Source organism: Sceloporus occidentalis, unplaced genomic scaffold (genome assembly GCF_023333645.1).
Source record: "Sceloporus occidentalis isolate IW3139 unplaced genomic scaffold, rSceOcc1.0.p SCAF_8, whole genome shotgun sequence".
In the NCBI taxonomy this organism is placed as follows: domain Eukaryota; kingdom Metazoa; phylum Chordata; class Lepidosauria; order Squamata; family Phrynosomatidae; genus Sceloporus; species Sceloporus occidentalis.
Window position 1 is genome coordinate 29865801 of NW_028316988.1, and position 21915 is coordinate 29887715.

Genomic DNA, 21915 nt, shown 5'->3' on the forward strand with positions numbered 1-21915 from the left:
CCAAAACACATTGCAGAAATAATCCAGTTTGAGACCACATTAACTGCCCCGGCTCACTGCTAAGGGAATTCAGGGAGCTGTAGTTTTGTAGCCTTCTCTGTCAGAGAGTTCTGATGCCATAAATAACTACAGTTTCTAGGATTCCCTAGCACTGAGCCTGGGCAGTTAAATCTGGAATTACTGTAGGTACCTTCTGTCCTCTCTGCTGTGTAGCCAGAAAGGTTCCTGAATATATATGTTCTGCACTAGTTCAGAGTGCTCCAAACTAGCTTGCTGAAAATGTATTTGATGTAAGAAAATCCTGCTGGAACCCTGTTGCCAATCTAGATAATTTTTCTCTTTTGGCAACAGGTATGACAACGACACAAGCCTCTTCTCGGCAGCCAGCTGTCAGCCCCCTTTCACTGAACACAGACTCAAGAAGAACTCAGTCCCAACAGGTCTCTCCTTCACTGTCACCGCTATCACCTATCACTCAGGTATGAAGCCTGGCAGCCTGGAAATCATGAAGGATAACATAGAAGACTTTCCTTGTGACAAACTGAGTGGGAGCCTCGAGCTGTATCCTAGTCTCTGTGGTGGCTGTGTGGTTTCACTCAACTCCCTAAAGAGGATACTGTGTTGCTTTACATGAACTACGGTTCTTCTTTCTATGAGTCATCAGGCCGTGGTGGCCTGGCGCAGCACTGATGCATCCACAGTCTCCTGATTCAGGGTTCGTTGGCTTTGGCCAGATGTACATAACATTAAGGTATATGATTTTAACTGTGGTTTGTGAGATAAACCAGTATCCTGCTTGCAAATGATTAAAAAAACATGCTTTGTCTCACTTAACTTTGGGTTGTTCCCCCATCACCACTGCTGCTATTTCTGTGAGTGTTCGGTGACTTTACAGGGCTGAGGAATATGTGGGTTTCCAGATGCTATTGGACTACAACTCTCATCATCCTTCAACACTGGGTATGCTGACTAAAGTTGCAATCCCACAGCATCAGGAGAGCCACAAATTCACCAACCCCTTGTGTATACTACAGTCCTTGGTGTCTTGCCAAGAACTGACAAGGTGTAATCAGGCTGAATCTTATGTACCGTGTGGTGAGCTCATTCAGGGTGAATAGCCTTTGGTTTTCCAGATATTGTTGATCTAAGACCCCTACAGTCCATGATTGTTGGCCAAGATTTCTGGCACTAAAGTATAGCAACATCTGGAGGAGCTTTGAACAAGAACTTCCCACTGGTTCTCCAACAAATCTTGCATTTTTGTGGCTGGGGATGAACGCTTTGTCTGTTCATGGGGCCTGATAACTCCTTCTGGAGCAGAACGTTTGAAGGAGATACCTTCCCCGTTTTCTAGAGCTAGCATCCCAATCTGATAATGGTTCTAGCTGAGTGATGCCATTTTCCTGTCCTCTTCCCCTTAAGGCTGTGGCAATGGATGCTCTCTCCCTCGAACAGCAGCTTCCGCCCTATACGTTCTTCACCCAAACAAGTGCACAGCAGCAGCAACAGACCCAGGTGGCGAGCGCCCTGCCACCCAACGCTTCTTTGATGCAGACCTCCGGCTTGCAGCGAGGCGTCCAGCTCCCCCCACTTTCGGTCACCGTCCCTTCTACAATCCCCCAATCTCCTCCAGGCAGCCAAACCCAGACTTCCATGGGGATAGACATCGGTTCGGTAAGAGGGATGGGGAGGAGAAAGCCCTAGGAAGGCCAACAGTTCCTTTGGTTCTTGCTGGGGAGTAGGGATCCCAGAACTTTTCTGGCCTGTGAGAAGACAGCTGAGCCCTTCATATATGCACATGGGAAGCTTGCGGATCAGAGAAAGACACTTCTCTACAGATAGCCAGTCACAGGCTTTTTCTCAAAAAATGTGCATTTCTATACTCTGCGGTGTTTCCTCGGGGCTTCTCCCAAGCCTGCTGACAATTGAATTGAAATTTCAAATCAATGTTAACTGCCAACACCATTGGAAATTATTGTGGAGACGTCTACTTGTTGCTGTTCTGACTGTCCTAAGCGAGACCTATAATTCCCAGGGGGTTTGGTGGAAACTGAGTTTCTGAAAAGGTCTGAGATACGTTTTCCGTGTAGGGGAGATATGTCCCCAGTTTCCTGCACATCCCACTCAGCTTGACCCTCCTGGAATCAGAAGGAGCTGCTATTCCTGGTTGTTGTTGTTTTTTAAATGTCTCAGTAAAAGGGAATAGGCCTAATAGCATCTTTGAAATCCGGAGGAGTCAACCAGAGTTACAGAGATGATGCAGGAAATGGCAGGAGTGGTGGTGATGGCTCAGTGGCCTTCCAGAGGTTTTCCTGTCATAAAATTGCAAGCCTCAGATTGTGAGGGACTGGTCTATAACAATGATATGCTGTTTCTAACCTGTCAGGCTTTCTCCCATCTAAAGAAATAGGGCTGGGTAATGGGGTGGAGAATTATTAGAACCAGCAGGAGCCATGGGCAGGTATAATCAACTCCCATCATCCCTAACCATTGGCTGTGCTGACTAAGGCAGTTCAGAGTTGCAGTCCAGAAGCTTTTGTCAGCCACGTTTTCCAGACCTTTCCTTCTTCCATTGGCTGGAGCCTACAGTATAGCCTTGCTCTATTGGCTAGGCAAAGAAGGACATCTGGTCTCCTTTATACCACAGCCCTTGAATTCAAAAGCTTTATGCTGCCTGTATCTTTTCTTTTTTTCTAAAACCTAGGCCCATAATATTCCAGAAAGGAAATCAGGTTAAACTGGATCCTGATCTCAAAGGTCAGCAATATAAACTTGATTTTATGGGTTACACTTCAGCTGAATTCAGACAGCAGGGTCAGCCCAGGTTAGCCTTCATGATTTCCTCTGGCATGTGGCCACAAAGAGGAGACGGGAGTTTTCCACTTCCATTTTGGATTGCTTCCAGTCTAATGTGTCACTTAAAACTGTGCTTCATCTTAACTGTGGTTTGTTGGAAACAAAACAACTTCGGAGATTACTGTACTACACTCTTATAGTGCAGCTATTCCACGTTTGCTGCTCTGGCTGCATCCTGTTGCATTCTGGGATTTGCAGTTTATGGAGGGGCATTTGGAATTCTCAACCAGAGAGCTCTTAGGTGTCACTAAACTACAAACCCCGGAATGCAACAGGAGGCAGCCAGAGCAGTAAAAGTGGAATGACAGTGCTATAAGAGTGTAGTATGGCAATCTACTTCATCATTATCCATAGTTTGAGGCTGACTTCTGTCACAAAACAGTTAAGATTAACAGCAGTTTGTCAGATTCATCTAGCATAGCACATTATGGTTAATTACAAATAGAACTGAGAACATCAAGACTATGGCAAAGAGACAGCTTGAGACTCTAGGGGAAAGCTATGCTTGGTTCATTTTCATTGTGATAAACTGTAGTTTTATCTTGATGGCCAGACCTCTACCAAAAACAGCTAGGGTTGCAAACCGCCTTGTGAAGGATTGTGTTTGTTTTCCTCCTTCTTTCTCTTCCTTGCTGTCTTTCTCTCCCTCTCTTCCTCTTCAGATTCGTATTCACATTGGCAGAAGTGATTAACTTTTAATATTAAGGAAGGCTGATAGGTAATTTTTTTAAAGATAGAAATTGATCTGATCAGAAAGGCCAGATTTTGCAACTGCTAGAAGTCTTAATGGCTTTTGCTGATGCTTTTGCCCTATCTCCTTCATTGGGCTTGTCGTCCTGGAAGCAGTGAAAGCACCACCACCCGACTTTGCTAGGAATCCACCTCAGTCTGCTTGTGGGAGGCTGTGGCCTGAATGGGGACATTGTCTCATCCTGAAATGGTGATGTGAGACCCACACGCAGATCTAAAAAACTGTCTCTGAGCTCCATTCTTGTGCTTTAGAAGTTTCACTGGTCAGTTAACCACATGCTTTGGAGCATAGCTTTACACAGCAAGGTGGTCTACAGTTTTCATTCTCCATTTGGAAGCTTCAGGGGGAGAGAAGATACCAGCCATGCAATAGATGTGACCCCAAAGACCCCTAGTTTTTAAAAAAAAATAAATCCAAATGCCCCCTAAAAATGTGACAGTAATTTGACCGTGTCTTTGCCCTGCCCCCTGGCAGTTTAACCCTAGGGATGGCCTTTTTCCATTAGCACGTAACTGGAAAAAAGGACTCTTCTGGTCCAGAGAAGGCCAAAAACATGGTGAAACTGCCCCTCCATGCCATCAGAGGATTTGGGGGGACAGGGTTTACCCATAAGGTCCTTGAATGTGGGGGAAGTCTCTTAAACCTTTGACAGTTGCCTATCACTGGCTTATGCTGTGGGGAAGCTATAGTATCTCTGATACAATTGTAGTGTATTACACAAAGTCCCACCTTTCCTTAAGAGGTCAAAAGAAAACACAGAAAGTGTGTTTCAAGGAATGAGAGTTTACTTAGTACAGTGGTCCCAACACATTTGCTGGGGTTAGGGGTGAAGGACCTTTGTGAATGTAGAAAAAAACACTATTCTTTTTACCTAAGAGAACACCTCTCTAGGAATCTCCAGGTCCCCCAGTGCAACTCTACGGACAACGTCTGCCAGACATTGATAATAGAATCATGCTGGAGGACCTCCAGATGCCTAGAGAAGTGTTTTCTCTAGGAACGTCTAGGTTTTCCCGCTCAACTCTGCGGTCAACTTCTGGCAGGGTTGCGCTGGTGGACCTAGAGATTCCTAGAGAGGACATATTAATCAAATCTGTGAATAATCAAATCCGCAAAAATCAAAGCTGCAAATGTGGAGTGCCAACTGTAAGGGGAAAACCCAGTGCTGAGCACAGTTTTTCTTTATTCCAGAAAGCTGAGAGAGGTGCAGGAAAGGGCGATGGACATGATGATATGTGGCGGGTTCAAATGCCTTTCTCTCCCCCCCCCCCCCCCGCTTTTTTCTTTTTGACATTCACAACCGCTCTGGGCATTGTTCTAACGGTACTGGCTAACACACTGGGTTTGTGCAAGATGTTTCTCCCTTTCGCCTCCCATATCATTGTCTCTCTTCCTCCGTTCTGTGGCTTACCTGCTTCAGGTGTAAAATGACAGATACCTGTGATTTCTCTCTATCTCCTTCTGAACCTCTCCCCAGTCTCTAACACTGTGTCCTTCTGTAGGGCTCACTCCAGCAGTACCGCAGCAATGCCGGCTCCCCAGCCAACCAGTCTCCCACCTCTCCTGTCTCCAATCAAGCTTTCTCTCCTGGAAGCTCCCCTCAAGTAAGGGACCATATGCTTCTAAGACTTCCATGCTTCTTGTGTTTGTTTTTTTGTTTTTCTTCGCCTTTTTTTTTCTACTTAATTTGCCATTGATCAACTTTTTAACGTCTTTGACTCCCCTCCTTTGTATTAAAAATTATTTGAAAATGTATCCAAATTGAAAGCTTGGAAAAACTGTTAGAGACTGGCACTCTCAGAATCTTCAATTGTCCATGCTGGCTAGAGGATTCTGGAAGCACTACTTGTCCATGCTGTCTGGGGGGATGTTCTAGGAATCATAGTCCAAAAAGGGAACTTATGAGCTGTGGTTTAGGTGACCACGCAGTGGCCCCATCTATTGGAGAGTACTTCAGAAATTCATTCTATGCACATTCTGATGTGAATAGCCTACATAGTCAACTTGATTCCATATTTCCTGATTAAATGTAATTTTTCTCAGACATATCAATATGCATTTGAAGTGCATATCTCCGGATAAAATGTTTTTAGAACAGTGTACATTTGCAATACAGTGGAATGTGTATTTTGTGAATATAAGGTTAAAATATATAAGGATGTATTTCTGGCAAGGGTGGGCTACATTTGTGCCATGAGCCACATGCACCCCAAGGCTATTTTGGTGGTTACCAGGGCCTCTGAGGGACCAAAAATTGGCTATGGGGACTGTTTTTACCATGTTTCTCTCATCTAGACACAGTTTAAGACCAGTAGAGGCATGTTTTTGGAATCAGGAATTGACTTCTGCTTGCTTCCTGTGGTTAAAAATGTCCTCTCTTGGGCCTTAAATGGCCCAGGAAAGCCCAAACTTATGATAGAAATGTCCCAAAGAGACACAAAAATGTGCAGTGCTCCAGGGTCTTGGGATGAGGGCTTAATGTGGCCTCCTAGCCCTCCACAGTTGCCCACCTCTGATTTATGTACATAACTTTGTATAGGTTTCACTCAAAAATGACATTAATTTGGAAGCAGAACAAACCTGTGAAAAAGCACATGAGAAATTGACTCATCCACCTTGTTTTATGTTATTGACAGAACTTTGGAAAGGTTACATTTTGAACAACAACAACTTCTGAAATCCCCCACTGGCCATGTTCACTGGATTGTGGCCCCTGATAGCTTCTCTGAAGTAAAATTTAGTCATTGGCTTACAGACTTTCTCAGAAGCATTGGGTTAACTTACAGCCAGTCAACCTGGGCTGCTATCCTGTTACTGGAAGGCTTGTTCTTGTTCTCGTTGCAGGGGAAAGCCATCTTCAGTTATTATTCTGGATAGCTCAGGTGGAGCAGATAAACAACACAAAGGACACTGTAGAGCAGGAATATAAAAATATCTGTGTAAAATCGCTGGACCCTTCCAGACCTGGGGTGTCACAAGAAGAAATATTCTGCCTATATTACTGTCCTCCTCCCTTCAGAATGCAGAGGGCTTTTGCAACACTTCTTTTGAAGCCAAGTTCCACTTCCAATCAGTTGTTCTGAGCAAGGAGCTGTGTTACCAGCCTTTTTTCCTAGCAGAGCATTACACTTGGTGCATTAATGCGCACCCTTGGTTATCCACGGTTGGCCAGGTTCCCCCCAACCACCCACTTAATGAAAAGGAGGAAAGCATCAGCAAAGTGATCATCCCCCTCCGCCTTGCACTGCCAAGCTAGTCAAGGACCAGGCTTGGAACCTGAAATGCTGAATCAGTGAAAAAGGCCCCAGCTAATATCTTCTGAATGGCCTTTGCTGGCAGTGAACATATTAAAAACAGCAGATTTAGGAATCCCGGAAGGGGAATTTATGTATATGTTCTTGGAGAGATGGTTCAGAGCACCGATTACACACCACCTTGCTCCCTGGCACTGTTCTAAAATATAATGCTTTATAATAACCAGCCTGGGGTGAACAGTGAGAGAGGAGGAGAGTAGATGAACAAATAATAATAATGTAGCAGAGAGGCAGTGGTTTCCAAATGGTGTTCGGGAAACCCAGCACCTCCTCAGTTAGAAGGCTGATAAGGACAGAGGGACTTACTTGAACATTGCTCGGCTCACAATAAGCACTCTTAGGTGTGCTGTAGAGCAAAGCTGTGCAAATTCAAGATTGCTGGCCATGGTGTTTTATTTTAGGCTCAATAGAACTCTAGGTCTAACCTCAAAGGTACTCTCCATAAAAAAGGTGCAAGTTACCTTTGAGTTGAGCCTTTGATCCATCCAGTTCAGTATTGCCTAGCTATAGCATTCCCATGGTTTAGACAGGACTTCCCAGCCCTGTTTGGAGGTGTCACACATTGAAACCCCTTATGTGCATAGCGTGTTTATTTATTTGATTTAGAATCTATCTTTCTCCTAAACTGAAACCTGGGACAGTTTACAATATAGGTTAAAATAAAATGGCTAAAACAATGTGAGGCACAAAAGTTTTTTTTTTTAAAATTAATAATTGATCCCGTTAAAACACTACCTTAAGACATTCATAGAATTGGAAGAGACCCCAAGGGCCATCCAGTCCAACCCCCTGCCATTGCGGTGGTTGTTTCCAGCTTATAGTGACCCTAAGGCAACCTGATCATGGAGTTTCCTTGGCAAGATTTATTCAGAGATTTGGAGACCAGCATGGTTTGGTATCCTAGAGATTGTTATTTACACAGTAACACCAGTGTGGGTACTTCCTTGGAAGCTTTACCCCTAAAAGAAGGTATCATAGTGCCTCCATGTGTTGAGCTTTTCTCCAGTTTCACAACAGCAGCCAAAAGGTGATCAGATGTAGCGCTCCTATGGCCCAAAAAGCCATGGGTGGGGGAGCACTTGGGATTGTGATTCACAGCTTGTGATTCACAGCCAAAAAAAAAGGAAGAATGGCTTTCATTCACTCAGAGTTTTAAGGTCTACCACCATCACATAAGCTCTCATCCCATAAAATATAGACTTTTAAAAATTCAGCCCCCTGACACAATGGTGTGTATGTACTGTATATGTGTTCAGGGAAATTAGAAATATAACCACCATTTCCCAGAACTTGCCGAGGATATTTTTTTTTTTTTTTGGATATCTCCCAGAATCCCACAGACAGCATGGCCAATGGCCATGGCCGGGGGAGTCTGGTAGTTGTCATTTTTAAAAAGTAACTTTTCCAGTTCTTTGCTTTTGTCCCCCCTTTTCATCGCAAATCAATATTTATTCTTAGGAATGTGAGCTCTGTAGTATATAATTGTAACAGTAATTGACACACAACATTGCACTGTTCTTATGTGGTGTTCAGCCACTAAGGAAGACTGGGGCAGTATGTACAACCTGACCCCACTTGTTTAGGATTTGCTTCCCCTGATTACTCACTATAGCTGACATCTCTTTTTTTTTGCAAATGGATCGTCCCCTCTCCAAAATTCTGTCACATCATTCATTGATTTTTCTTGCTGATTCCCTACATTTTATTTTATTTTACTTTATTTAAATCTGAAGCTGTTTTATATAATATAGTATTTTTTTCTTTTCAATGAATATTCTGTTGGTTGTTATAATTTTAGCTTTTTATTTTGTATGTCGCTGTGAAGACTAAGCCCTAAGAGAAAGTTGGTTGACTTTTTTTAAAAAAAAAAGTCCTTCCAGTAACAAAATATAATTCCTCTGAATCTTAGAGTTTAAAGGCATTTTGGGGGTCATCTAGTCCACCATTATGGCCAAAGGACTATGGGAGTGGTCGTCTGAAACCTCTGGAGGCCAAAAGTTCCCCACACCTGCACACCCAGTGGGTTTCACGGCTCAGTGGATATTGACACCTAAAACTAGTCCTAGTCCAGAACTCACACTAGACTGCTTAAACATGCTGTTAAAATAAGGTCGCTGTTAATTCTGAAATCCAGATTTTTCTCTCTAAATCAGCTAGCGATACAGACTTTAAGAGGAGCCCTTAAATGTGCATGAGGTGGGCCGCTGGGGCAGCTTTTTTCTTTGCAGAAATTTCATCAGAGAATCAGAGGGACTCGGCTCCAAGAAGTGCTAAGTGTTGTTTTCTCTACTTGCAGCAAACATCCATCTTGGGGAGCGTCTTTGGAGACTCTTGTTATGATCAGCAGATGACAGCTAGACAGGCAAATGCGTTATCCCACCAGGTGAGCAAGCGTTCTGTTTCTTTGCACCACAGTTTAGAAGTGCTACTATTTTAGATGACAGCTTCCAGAATCACAGCTTGTAGGAGTTGTCATCCAAATAAAATAAAATAAAATAAAAAAACCCAACAATTTTTCCGAACTCTGCTTTACATGCAGATATATATACACGCACTTTGCAGCTCCAACAATCCCTGAACACTGTACTCTGAGAAATAAACAGAATTGCTAAACAGGCTTAGGAGGCCTAAGTGAATTGCTGTTTTGGCATTATCCCAAACTATTCATTTCAGAGAATATAACTGGATCCTTTTTCTGCATTGCATGGCCTAAGATTGTTTCAACAAAAGTTGCCTCAAGAAATAGTGCCTTAACATCTCATGTGTGAGTTGCCATTAGGAGCCTGCACCTTTTGGAATAAAGTAGGAATAGGAAACAGTCCATGGTCTGTGTTCCACGCCGTTCTGTGCAGTTGGCAGGGTCTCCTTCCTCACCTACGTAGGAGACTGGCTAGTTCCAGAGGTCTCTGGAAGGAGCAATTTTCTAAAGCTAAGCAGAATGGCAGAGTCAGTCCTGGTGCAAACATCTAGATTGGGGTGAACAAAGGGTGCTCCTTGGGTTGCATGCTGTCCCTGGGGGTAAAAAATGTCCACACCCCTAGAGTAGGTGGGTATTTGCACCACATTTGGAACTCCCCCCCATACCAGCTGGGGTTAAAAAAAATCAGTGCCCAAAACACCTTCTAGGGGATGTGGAGGTCATTAATATATAATGACCCCCACATGTATATCTGCACAAAATTATTCCTTGAAACCTTTGCGATGTGTGATTGCTGCAGAAAGACTGCTGATAAACACTATTTTTCCCCCACAGCTAGGAGAAAACTATGGAAATTATTTTTTTTTAAGAGCTGAAATGTTTCATCCCTTGTGCTGTTCTTGGCAGGTTTCCAGGGTTGAACATGTGCAAAATTTGCCCCCAAAGCTTGCTTATCTCTTGTGTGAAGGATTGCAGTGTTATGGGGTTTTTTTTAGCATTTATATGAGAAGGCCCAAATAGGAATAGATATCCATTTTGCCTGCAGTATGGGGAGGTAGTCCTTCCGCTGGGTCTTGCTCCTCTCTTCTTCCTTTAGGCAGGGCTTCAAAAACTGTCACTCAAACTCACCATCTCCTGGGTGGAGAACCAGACCTTCCCTCCGCCCCAGTTGTGTCTAGGGACCTCCTGGAACTTGGATATGGTGCTGAAGGCTCTGTTGAGGGAACCATTTAAGCCATTAAAGGATATGGAGTTGAAATTCCTGAAACTGAAGGTATTGTAGGGTATCTAAACTAAGGGCACTTTCGGTACCCAAGGAATTGTGTGTGGTTTCATAAAGATTCAGTGGTTCTTTGTTTGGTTCCCTCATTTGTCCCTAAGGTAAATCCCACCTTTCACTGAGCACAGAAAGTGGTGCTTCTCTCATTCTGCTCGGACCCACAGATTCCACAGGAAGATTTGTGGCATAGAGTGGATGTATGTAAGGAATTAAAAGTTTATGGCGAAGACCAGGGAGTTGGGGCAGTCAGATTTCTTCCTCATGTCCTTTCAGGAGGCCATGAAAAGTCAGAAGGTTTCTTCTTGGACGTTGGCTCGTTGTTTGAGATGGTGCATTGAGTTGGCCTATGTACATAGGTCCTTACTAACACCAAAGGGGATCCAGGAACATTCCAATCACAGTATGGCTACAACAGCAGTTCTGAGGACAGGGGTTCTCTGGCTAGAGATTTGCAGGACGGCTACCTGGGCTTCCCCCATTGTCCCGAATTAGACATTATAAGATCAACAGGTGCTCCACTGCAGATGCAACATTTGAGAGATGTGTCTTGAAGCAGTTCGTACATACATAGGAATATTTTGTGGGTAGTAACATGACCCTTAGATAGGTCTCAGCGGAAGGATTGCCCCCTCCCACACACACACACACTGGAGGAAAACAGAACATTGGTACTTACCGTGAAGGGTTTTTTTCTGCAATGTTGGGGAGGAAATCCATTCCCAGCCCTTGTTGGATTTTAGCGTGGGAATGTCTATGTTGAGTAGTTTTTAGTAGTCTGTAACCACAGCTTGTCATACCATCACTGCGGGGGAGGAGGGTCTGGCTCTCCTCCTAGGGGATGGTGAGTTTGAGTGACAGTTTTTGAATCCCTGCCTAAAGGAAGAAGAGCAGGAGCAAGACCCAGAGGAAGGATTTCCTCCCCAACATTGCAGAAAAGGAACCTTCACGGTAAGTACCAATGTTTTGTTTAAGGTACACCCATGCTTAAAAGTAAGGCCTGTCTAGAAAGACTTCAGTCTGATTGGAGGGGCATCCTGTTACAGAAGTCTGCCATGATATCAAAATGGAGCCTGCATGTACAGGGGCACTCTGTCTCATAATACTAACTGCTAGGGACAAAGAAATTTGGGAGAGGCTGTCTTCCTCCTCTGCCTGGGGGAAAGCAGATACGAGGTTAAGTAGACCTTTGGTCTAATCTGCCAAAGCTTTTTAAGTCTTTATCTCCAGGATTTCTTCCTCCAGCTCGAGCAGTTCAACATGATTGAAAATGCTATCAGCTCCAACAGCCTCTACAGCCCCTGCTCCACTCTCAACTACTCCCAGGCCGCCATGATGGGGCTCACTGGCAGCCATGGCAGCCTGCAGGACACCCAGCAGCTCAGTTATGCCAGTCATGGGAACATTCCCAACATCATCTTAACAGGTAGGGCAGCTCTCTGGGCACAGAGGGTGGGACACCTTCAGACCTTGCTCTAGTTGGGTGGATGGTGAAGCGGATGAGGATAATAGTCTTTGTTTATACACCACCTTTCTCCCAGATTGGGACTCAAGGCAGGTTACAAATTTAGATGATTACAATATAATTAAAAACATACAAAACCTAGAATCTTAGAGTTGGAAGGACCATGCAGGAATACACAACTATAGCATTCTTAAAAGATGCCTAACATAAACATTAATATTAAAATAGCATTAAAATTAAAGGGAGCCCTGGTGGAGCAGAGCTTAAATGCTGGTACTGCAGCCACAACGTTGTAAATTCAATCTGAGAGGAGGGCTCCAAGAGTGACTCAGCCTTCCATCCTTTCGTAGGACGGTAAAATGAGTACCCAGCTTGTTGGGGGCAATCTGTTTACAGATTATAAACTGCTTAAGGAGTGCTAGTTCCCTGATAAGTGGTATAGAAATGTCCTTGCTATAATTATTAACCATATTAAAATTTAAACCATACCCTTAAAAAGGATAGAAAAGAGTTAAAATGTACAGTGCCATTTATAACAATGCAACACCCTCTAATCTCACCTCAAAAATCTTCAATTCTAAAAGCTTGCCAGAATGAAGCTGATGGAAAGATAGGAAGGAGTGAGTTACAAAATTGGATCAGCCACTGTTTCACATCCCGGATCAGTTATACTTGTGAAGGTAACGGGACTGAAAGGAGGACCTCTACTGAGAATCTCAAGATCTAGGCAGGCTCATACAAGGAGATACAGACTGTCACATAGCCTGGACCTAAGCTGTCAAGAGATTTATAGGTCAGAACCAGCCCTTTGAATTGTGCCCAGAACAAATGGGCAGACAATAGAATTGTTGGAACAGAACAATTGTGTGATCCCTGTAGCCAGACCTACTGTATACACTCATGTATAAGTCTAGAAATTTTAGTCAAAAAATTGACCCCGAAACCCTTGGTGAAAGGTAAGAGTGTAATCTATCCTGGGAGCATTGACCCTCCTTCTACTATGTCATTCATCCAGCCTTTAGGGTGATCACAAACCGCTGTGCCTTCTGGAATTTTGTAAATTCTTTGCAAGTGTTTTCCTTTGCTTCATCCTTTAGATCAATGATTATATGCCCCTAAGTTTTACCCTTGACTTATCCATGGGTCATATCAAAATCTGGCCTTGGCTTATACATAAGATCAACTTACAATTGAGTATGTATGGTAGTTAACACACTGGAGTGCAGCCAGAACTCTCCCCATATCCTTGGATGACCTTGGGCAAATCACACACTCTCAGCCCCAGAAAACCCCAGGATAGGGTTGCCATAGTCGGAAATGACTTGAAGGCGCACAACAACAACAATCCTTGAAGGGCTATAACACTAGAGAAGATAAAGACAGTGCCCAGCAGGAAAGATTCAGAGTTCATGTGCTTAAGTTACAATTCCTTTTGAGAGGAGTTAATGAGAAACGTTTTAAAGTTAATTTTCAAAAGTTACTTTTTAAGGGGCATTTTAGATACATTTGGAATGAACTTTTTCAGGTTTTGTGACCTTCCATAATGCAAGTTACTGTTTAAGAAAAGCAGTGATAGTGAATTATGGCACGGAAGCTGCATTTCAAATTCCAGAACGACTTGATTTTCAAACTTTTTGGAGCTTTGGTTAGAGGGCAGTTGGCTTGAGCTGTGTAAAAGCAGGCTGATAGTGGCACCAGTGATTCCTTTTTTTACATTTGGATCCTGCCCCTCCTCCTCAAGGGGTTGCCTATTGTTCACACACACACACACACACACACACACACACACACACACACACACACACACACACCACCATTTTTATTCTCCACACAATCCTGTACGGTAGATAATACAGAAAGACTGACTGTCCTAAGGCCATCTTGGGAGTCTCTCAATCCCAGTCCAGCCCTGTAGCCATTATTTCATACTGCCTTTCAGAAGGCTGGTGGACTCTTCCTTGCTGAGCATCTTCAAGCCAAGAGTGGACAAGCCATCAGTTGGGAGCAGTTTTTGCTTTGTTTTTTCTTGGGTGAATCAGGGATCAGGTTAGATCAGGCTAGTCTAGGAGTGAGAAATATGCAGGCCACACAGGGTATTTCAGGAGGTCCATTGGGGGAGAGGCAGTGACCACCCAAAAGTGGCTTAGGTGGAAAGAAAAACAGACTGATCCTGACCAAAAGTATCCTTTCTTTTCTCTCTCTCTCTCTCTCTCTCTCTCTCTCTTCCTTCCTCCTATTTTTGTTCCCCACCCTCCAGTTACTGGAGAATCGCCTCCCAGCCTGTCGAAGGACCTGACCAGCTCTTTAGCCGGGGTAGGGGACGTCAGCTTCGACTCGGATTCCCAGTTTCCTCTGGATGAACTCAAAATCGACCCCTTGACCTTGGATGGGCTGCATATGCTCAATGACCCAGACATGGTCCTTGCTGATCCCGCCACAGAGGATACTTTCCGGATGGACCGGCTGTAGTGGACAGAGGACTGGTGGGCAGGAAGGGGGGGTGATGCGGGGAGAGCGAAAGAGAGCACGCACATGCACACATGAGATCACCAAGCCCCCCCTCCAGTGTATCCGAGCTGCTCCGGGACTCCGAGGGAGAAAGGACTGGCCTGCCTTAAGGAGCTACCAAGAGCCAGAGCTCCACTGTTGTGTCCAATTTTAGCAGCACTTATTCAACACTTGCAGAGTGGCCCTCCTACCCCTTGCCAGTTTCATCCTCCCGCCCCAGCACCCCCTTCCCAGCCCTTCCACAGGCTTGGCTGTTGAGAGAGGCTGTTTTCCAAACCAACCCCCCTTCCCTTTGATCTCTCTGCTTGTCACCAAAGCTTCTAGCATTTGGTCCTTTTGTTTTGCCTTTGCGCTAAAAGGTTTTGGGGTTTGGTGGGACGTGGTGGCAGAAGAGGTTGAGCCCCTTCCCATTCGGTCAGTCCCGGGGTGGGACAGGACAGAGTTGTCTAAAAGATAAATGTTTGTTTGTTTTTTGGGGGAAAATATCTATGTAAAACTACCAAGCCTTTGATTTATGTTACAGAAACAGCCACCTCTGCATGAAGGGGAGAGGGATTTCCTGGGTTCAGAGTGGGGATTGTTCGACAAAGTCTAGGGAAAAGTGGGGAAGCCACCGACCCACTAATGTTATGCTGCTCCCTTGTCACTAAGGAAAAGGAGAGTAGAGTGAAATTGGATGGGGGGGGGGAATTCAGATAACTTTTGGGGGTTTGGGGGAGTGGGAGGTGGGGTGTCAATGATTTACAGTCTCCTGCCTATTTCCCCGAATCTCTTTCCTTGACAGTTGTTGAGAACCGTAGTTCTGCCTGTGCACGCACGCTGCCGTTTACAGAAAGTTATGTGAGCTACACAATTTGCTCAGCACAACAAATGGGGTAAAAGATGCTTGTGTTTTTCTTTTTGTTTTTCCTCAGAGCTTTTACTTTGCAGGGGGGTGGGCTGGTAGAAGAAGCGGGAGAACACACTTTTCTAACTGTGCTTGCAAGTCCTGTCGTTTCGTTGCCTAAGGAATGCAAATGGCACTCTTTTTGCAGATCTTTTTTTTTAAAAAACAGTTGTTTTTTTTAACATGTCGGTTCTTTGCTTTGCTTGGAGAAGATAGTTAGTGTACACTATATATAATCAATGTACGTTTGTTGTTTTTTTAAAAAAGCTCTTTCTGATGCATGGCATATTTGGCTCCTAGGAAAGACGAGCAAAATCTGTTGGGTCTCAGACTGGCACCTTGGCTGGAGTGACTCAGGAGGTGCCACCAGAGCGGGTTGCCTTGGACAGCAGAATGATAGCACTTTGAAGATAATGGGAAGAGAGGGACACAGACCCTGAGGATAGTAGTGCCCAGGAGCCCCCTACACATGCACACACACACACCAAAAGCCTATGTACACACACTGTTCTTTTGGTTCAACTGTGTTCAGTCCTCACATACAGAAAATTGGTATCTTTTATTGGCACAGGAGCGATTGTTTTAAAGGACTGGTCTCTCAACATGAACACACTCCAGCTTGTCTGAGTCTCAGTTGCAGATATATAGACTGCTATCACCTGAAGAGATGTAAGGTGTGCTGTCTGTTCAGTTTTCAGTTTTTTTCAGACAGCATCTGCTCCCCCCCCCCAGCCCAATCCCAAGCAACCTTTAAAGCCCTTGTTTGCTGTGCCATGTAGAAGTACGGGATGTTTTGATGAAGTGCTCATTTTTCAATCTCTGTGGTTGCTCAGGGGTATTCAGAATACTTTGGGAATGTTAACTTAAACAGGGTGCTTGGGCTGGTTACAGCTCACCTTTGAATCCTTCTAGTTGGCCTGAGCTGAGCAAGGGATGCCAAGGATTTTACCCTTCTTCCTGGAACCCTTTGCTTGAGTCCTACCACATCTTCACTCAGTTTTTCTTCTGCATCCCAATGTCTCTTGCTGCTTCCGTTCTTGGACTCTTGCTCCCACAAGTTATTTTTCTTTCTCTTATTTATCCTTGGAATTCAAGGCAGCTTGTAAATGTTAAACAGGTACAGTACGCCCTAGATATCCACCAGAGTTTGGTTCCAGGACCCCTTGGATAGCAAAATACGTGGATGTTCAAGCCCCATTGAATACAGTGACATAGTCCTTTGTATAAAATAGCAAAATCAAGGTTTGCTTTTTGGAACTTATATCTTTGTGAATATTTTCAAGCCGTGGATGGCTGAATCCATGGATATGAAGGGCCGACTGTATATCTAAAAGTTCATATCATACAAAAGTTAAAAATATAACGAAACTAACAATAGAATCAAAAGCAGTTGAAAGCATGGCCGTTAAAATGAAGCAAAAAAACATATGTGGGCAACGCAGCACATTAGTAAGGCCCTTTTTCTTTGGGTCTCAGAGGTCAGCCAAAACCAAAAGGTCTTTGCCTGCCTGTAGAAGGCTAGCAAGGAGGGTAGCAGTCTTCTTAGAAAGGGAGTTCCAGAGCTTGGGGGCAGCCACTGAGAAGGCCCTGTTCATGTGCCTGCGAAGGTAGTGCGACAGAGAGAAGGGCCTCCTCAGCAGGTCCCAAAATACTGACATGCTCATATGGGCATTATATTTGTATTTCTCTCTGTGTGTGTGTGTGTGTGTGTGTGTGTGTGTGTGTGTGTGTTTGTATCACAAGAAAATCCCTTTATGAGTGCATGGTTGCTTCTGTTTGCATCATTTCTGCCATCATCAGTTTATCATATTTTTTGCACTAAAAAAAGAGAAATGGGTGGGAGTTTATCCATGTACGGTCTTGTCAGATTTTGTGTGCTTGCGTGACGCTTTGGTGTGCTGTTCCGCCCACCCTGTTCGGTTTGCCTCTCCTTTCACCCTTGTGGTCCTTTGAGCCTCATCACTTCTAGTCCTCCAGATGGTCCACGTATTTCAAGATGGTTGTGGCTTCTTGTCATCTTCAGGAGGAATCCCCTTGGTTAAGACAAGATTAGCAGAGAAGGTATGATGCAGCCAGGTCTAAGTCTCACTCTGGCACTTCTCTTCAGGATCATTGGTTGCTCCCTGTGATCTCACTGTTATTCATCTCTCTGTTCCTGGCCTTCTTTTGTTGGATTCTATGCATGTCAGAATCCTTTTTTTTTTTTAATCCTTGCATCTGTTATTTGGGGGAAGGACAGAGGAGAAGCTCAAAGTTTATGGGTTGAGGGCAGTGTGTGGAGATCCATAACTCTTACAGAGAGATGTAAATGGCTATTTCTTTCTCTCTCTCTCTCTCTCTCTCTCTCTCTCTCTCTCTCTCTCTCTCTCCATATGTACATAGGAGAACGTGTTTATTGATAAATTGTAAGTAGTTTTACAAAATGGCCTTAATTTAATATCTGTCTAACTTATCTCTATACACTGACACTTCTTACCAGAGTGCAATATCTTTTGGAGTAACTAGGAGCTAGGGACCACTTGCACTGAGCAAATGTTCATTGGGTTTTGAGTGTTTTGAAGAAAGGGTTTTGGAAGCAAAGATTGAAGATCAAGGGGGTCATAGCATAAGGAATAGGTTAGAAGATTTATGTGATGTTTCCTCTCTCCTTCCAGCTGAGGACACTGTAGCTTCTTTTAAATGTTTCCTGTTGCATATCATTCTGTTTTATTTAGGGGCATTTATAATAACATTCTGTATTTATGCACCTTATTTTCTGTTGCTTTTTTAAAAACTGCATTGGGTTCTTCTTCCTCCTGCCTCCCAGACCTAGATGTATTGGCTTTCCTCTGAATCACAGCTGAATAGAGTCTCTGCTTAGGGGAAGCAGGGAGCTATTGTGAGTTAAAAGAGGGAACTTTCTGAGTTTTGCTTTGAATTTGATTGAGCCTCATAATGATCATGGTCTCATTCACTTTGGCCATTGATGCCCTTCCATCATAAAGTTCAGGGAACAATAGATGATTCTTCCTTGCTGTCTGATTTAGCTCTCACAACACCCCTCAGAGGTAGGCTAGGTTGGGAAGGAAGCAAGTGTACCAAGTAAGCTTCATGGCTGAGTGGAGCCTTGATCCAAGTGTTAGTCTGATCTCTAATTCTTGTCTATTCTGCTTCAGCCTTATTGTCTCACCTGGGATTGCAGAGCAGGAAGGTGGTGCCAGTTTTTACTGTACTAATGGTGGAATACATTGAATTGTAAACCTTTCTCCACCCCAAATGTGATCTGAACTCTAAGGTCAGAATTCAAAATGACCTTAAGATTTTAGAGAGTTGGGGCAAAACTAACAAGATTAATCTCAACAGGGAGAAATGTAAGGGACTGTAATTAGGCAGAAAAAAATGAAATTCACAGATATAGGATGAGGGACACTTGGCTTGACCATAGTACATGTGAGAGGGATCTGGGAGTCTTAGTGGACCACAAACAGAACATGAGCCAATAGTGTGATGCAGCAGCTAAAAAAACTATTATGGTACAAAGCTGCATCAGTAGGAGTCAAGTGTCTAGATCATGGGAAGTAATAGTACCACTTTATTCTGCTTTGGTCAGACCTCATATTTTCCTTAGAATCACAGAGTTGGAAGAGACCCCAAGGGCCATCTAGTCCAACCCCTTGATGTGGTCTAGAACTGAAATACCAGTTCTAGGCATGACAAATCAAAAGAGATGTTGACAAGATGGAATGGGTCTTCTTGACCCACCTCCCACCCTCTTTATTCAAATCTTTCCACACAGTAAAGCTGGACTTCATCTCCCACCAGACTCAAGCAGCAAGATTGGGGGCGGGGGGGGGGAATAGTTTGGGAAAGACTGTTGTACCACCACCATCCTGACCTCTCCATCTCAGATTTTACATGCAAGTTCTTTTTCCTAGAATCATAGAGTTGGAAGAGACCACAAGGGCCATCCAGTCCAACCCCATTCTGCCATGCAAGAACTCTCAATCAAAGCATCCCCATTGACAGATGGCCATCCAGCCTCTGTTTAAAGACCTCCAAGGAGGGAGACTCTACCAGACTCCAAGGAAAGAGTGTGTTCCTCTGTCAAACAGCCCTTACTCTCAGGAAGTCCCTCCTAATGTTGAACTGGAATCTCTTTTCCTGGAGCTTCTATCCTTTGTTCCGGGTCCTATCCTCTGGAGCAGCAGAAAACATGCTTGCTCCCTCCTCAGTGTGGCCTCCCTTCAAATACTTAAGCAGGGCTATCATATCCCTTCTTAACCTTCTCTTCTCTAGACTAAACATCCCCAGCTTCTTAAGTCCTTCCTCATAGGGCTTCATGGTTTCCAGACCCTTCACCATTTTAGTCACTCTCCTTTGGACACATGGCTCCAGTTTTTCAGTGTCCTTTTTGAATTGTTTTTCCCAGAACTGGACACAGTATTCCAGGTGGGGTCTGACCAAAGCAGAATATAGTGGCACTATTCTCTTGATCTAGACACTATACTTCTATTGATGCAGCCTAAAATCGCATTGGCCTTGTTAGCTGCCGCATCGCACTGTTGACTCATGTTCAACTTGTGGTCTACTTGGACTCCTAGATCCCTTTCACATGTTGTCTCCTTAAGCCAGGTGTCCCCCATCCTATATCTGTGCATTTCATTTTTCCGCCCTAAGTGCAGTACCTTACATTTCTCCCTGTTGAAGTTCATTTTCTTAGCTGTGGCCCAACTTTCTAGTTTATTCAGGTCATTTTGAATTTTGATCCTGTCCTCTGAAGTATTAGCTATTCCTCCTAATTTGGTGTCATCTGCAAATTTGATGAGTATGCCCCTAATTCTGTCATCCAAGTCATTGATAAAGATGTTGAATAACACTGGGCCCAGGACAGAGCCCTGTGGGACCCCACTGGTCACTTCTCTCCAGGATGAAAAGGAGTCATTGCTGAGCACCCTTTGGGTTCGGACGATCAACCAATTACAAATCCATGTAACAGTTGCCTTGTCTAGCCCACATTTTACACGCTTGTTTGCAAGAGTGTCATGGGGAACCTTGTCAAAGGCCTTACTGAAATCAAGATATACTATATCCACAGCATTCCCTTCATCTAAGAAGCTGGTAATTATATCAAAAAGAGAGATACAGATCCTGTATAAGTTTCAGCTCATTAAGAGAAGCATGACAATCCCAGTGGCAAGCATCTTCAGGAACTATATTGGTGTTGGAAATTATTTTTATTTCCCTAAAAGTTTTGGGGTTAGAAGAGTCTTGGGACAGAGATAGAATATGAAAGGTCAGAACTTGAATAAGCAGCAATCAGATTAGCTGGCCCCGTTCAATTTTTATTATTACAGTGTTCTCCCCACATTCACAGGAATTCGGGGTGAAGGACCCCTGTGAATGTGGGAAAACTGCAAATAAAAAAGCGCTGTTCTTTCTACCTAAGAGAAGACCTCTCTAGGAATCTCCAGGTCCTCCAGTGCAGCTCTGCAGTCAACATCTGTCAGAAGTTGATCACAGAATCATGCTGGTGGACCTACAAATGGCTAGAGAAGTGTTTTCTCTAGGAACGTCTGGGTTCTCCAGCACAACTCTACTATCAACTTCCAGCAGCATCACTCTGGGGGACTTAGAGATTCCTGGAGAGAATGTATGAACCAAAACCGCCAATAATCGAATCCACAAAAGTCAAAGCCTCAAATGTGGAGGGCCAACTGTAATAACAATAAGGCCTGTGTCCTAAGCCAGACATAAGTCACACTTGGACACAAACCTGGCTCTTTAGGTTCTGACTAAAATGGGCACAAAGGTGGGAAGAGGCATTGATGTGTGTGTACTTGACAGTTTTGGACGTCTGTTTCATTTCTTGGGGAGGGAGCTCAGTCCAGGCCCTGCTGTGCAAGGGCAGCTTCATTGAATGGATTGTGATTTCCTGCATGGCAGAGGGTTGGACTGGATGGCCCTTGCGGTCTATGATTCTATGGATGAGCCAGGATGGCAGGCATCCCACTTCTGTCTCCTGCTCCCAAAAAGACCTGAGTGGGATCCTCTTGTAAATTGTGGTGCCAAGGCACATTCTTACGAAGATGAGTTGGTGGGCGGCATAAAGGCCCCCCAAACCCTTGCCATGCTTTCAGGCCACCCTCGGAAGCACTGCATGTATGGCAGGGGGACACTGCATCTTGTTCTTGCTAGGCTTTTTTGCATGCTAGCCTATGCCTCTCGCACTAGGAACTTTGGGGGCATCTTCTCGTTGGTCAGAACCTTTCCTGGTATTAACTTGCTCTTTCATTTGCTTGCTTGTTGGTGTTTTTAAGCAGCAAGCCAGGAGGCTGAGTATCTTTAAACAAAAGGAAGAAAAATGAAGAGAGCTATGATACTCGTTTTTACATCTAATTTAAAATTTCAATTAAATTGTTTTTTTAAAATGTTATTCTATTTTATTTTAAGGCTGGTTCATT

General features: G+C 44.1%; 1 protein-coding gene across 4 annotated transcripts in view; it reads left to right on the forward strand.

Annotated features, from left to right (window-relative positions):
* CRTC1 (CREB regulated transcription coactivator 1) overlaps positions 1 to 15268 on the forward strand; it is a 57664-nt gene extending 42396 nt beyond the window's left edge. Inside the window, exons 9-15 of one of the 4 annotated variants that reach the window (XM_089537074.1) lie at positions 352 to 479; positions 1423 to 1674; positions 5110 to 5211; positions 9218 to 9304; positions 11499 to 11567; positions 11847 to 12042; positions 14339 to 15268. In XM_089537074.1, the coding sequence (XP_089393200.1) occupies positions 352 to 479; positions 1423 to 1674; positions 5110 to 5211; positions 9218 to 9304; positions 11499 to 11567; positions 11847 to 12042; positions 14339 to 14550 (1046 nt within the window). In that variant the 3' untranslated portion in view covers positions 14551 to 15268. The remainder of the gene's footprint in view (positions 1 to 351; positions 480 to 1422; positions 1675 to 5109; positions 5212 to 9217; positions 9305 to 11498; positions 11568 to 11846; positions 12043 to 14338) is intronic. The other 3 variants (XM_089537075.1, XM_089537076.1, XM_089537077.1) reach the window with 3 other exon arrangements.
* The last annotated feature ends 6647 nt before the right edge of the window (positions 15269 to 21915 follow it).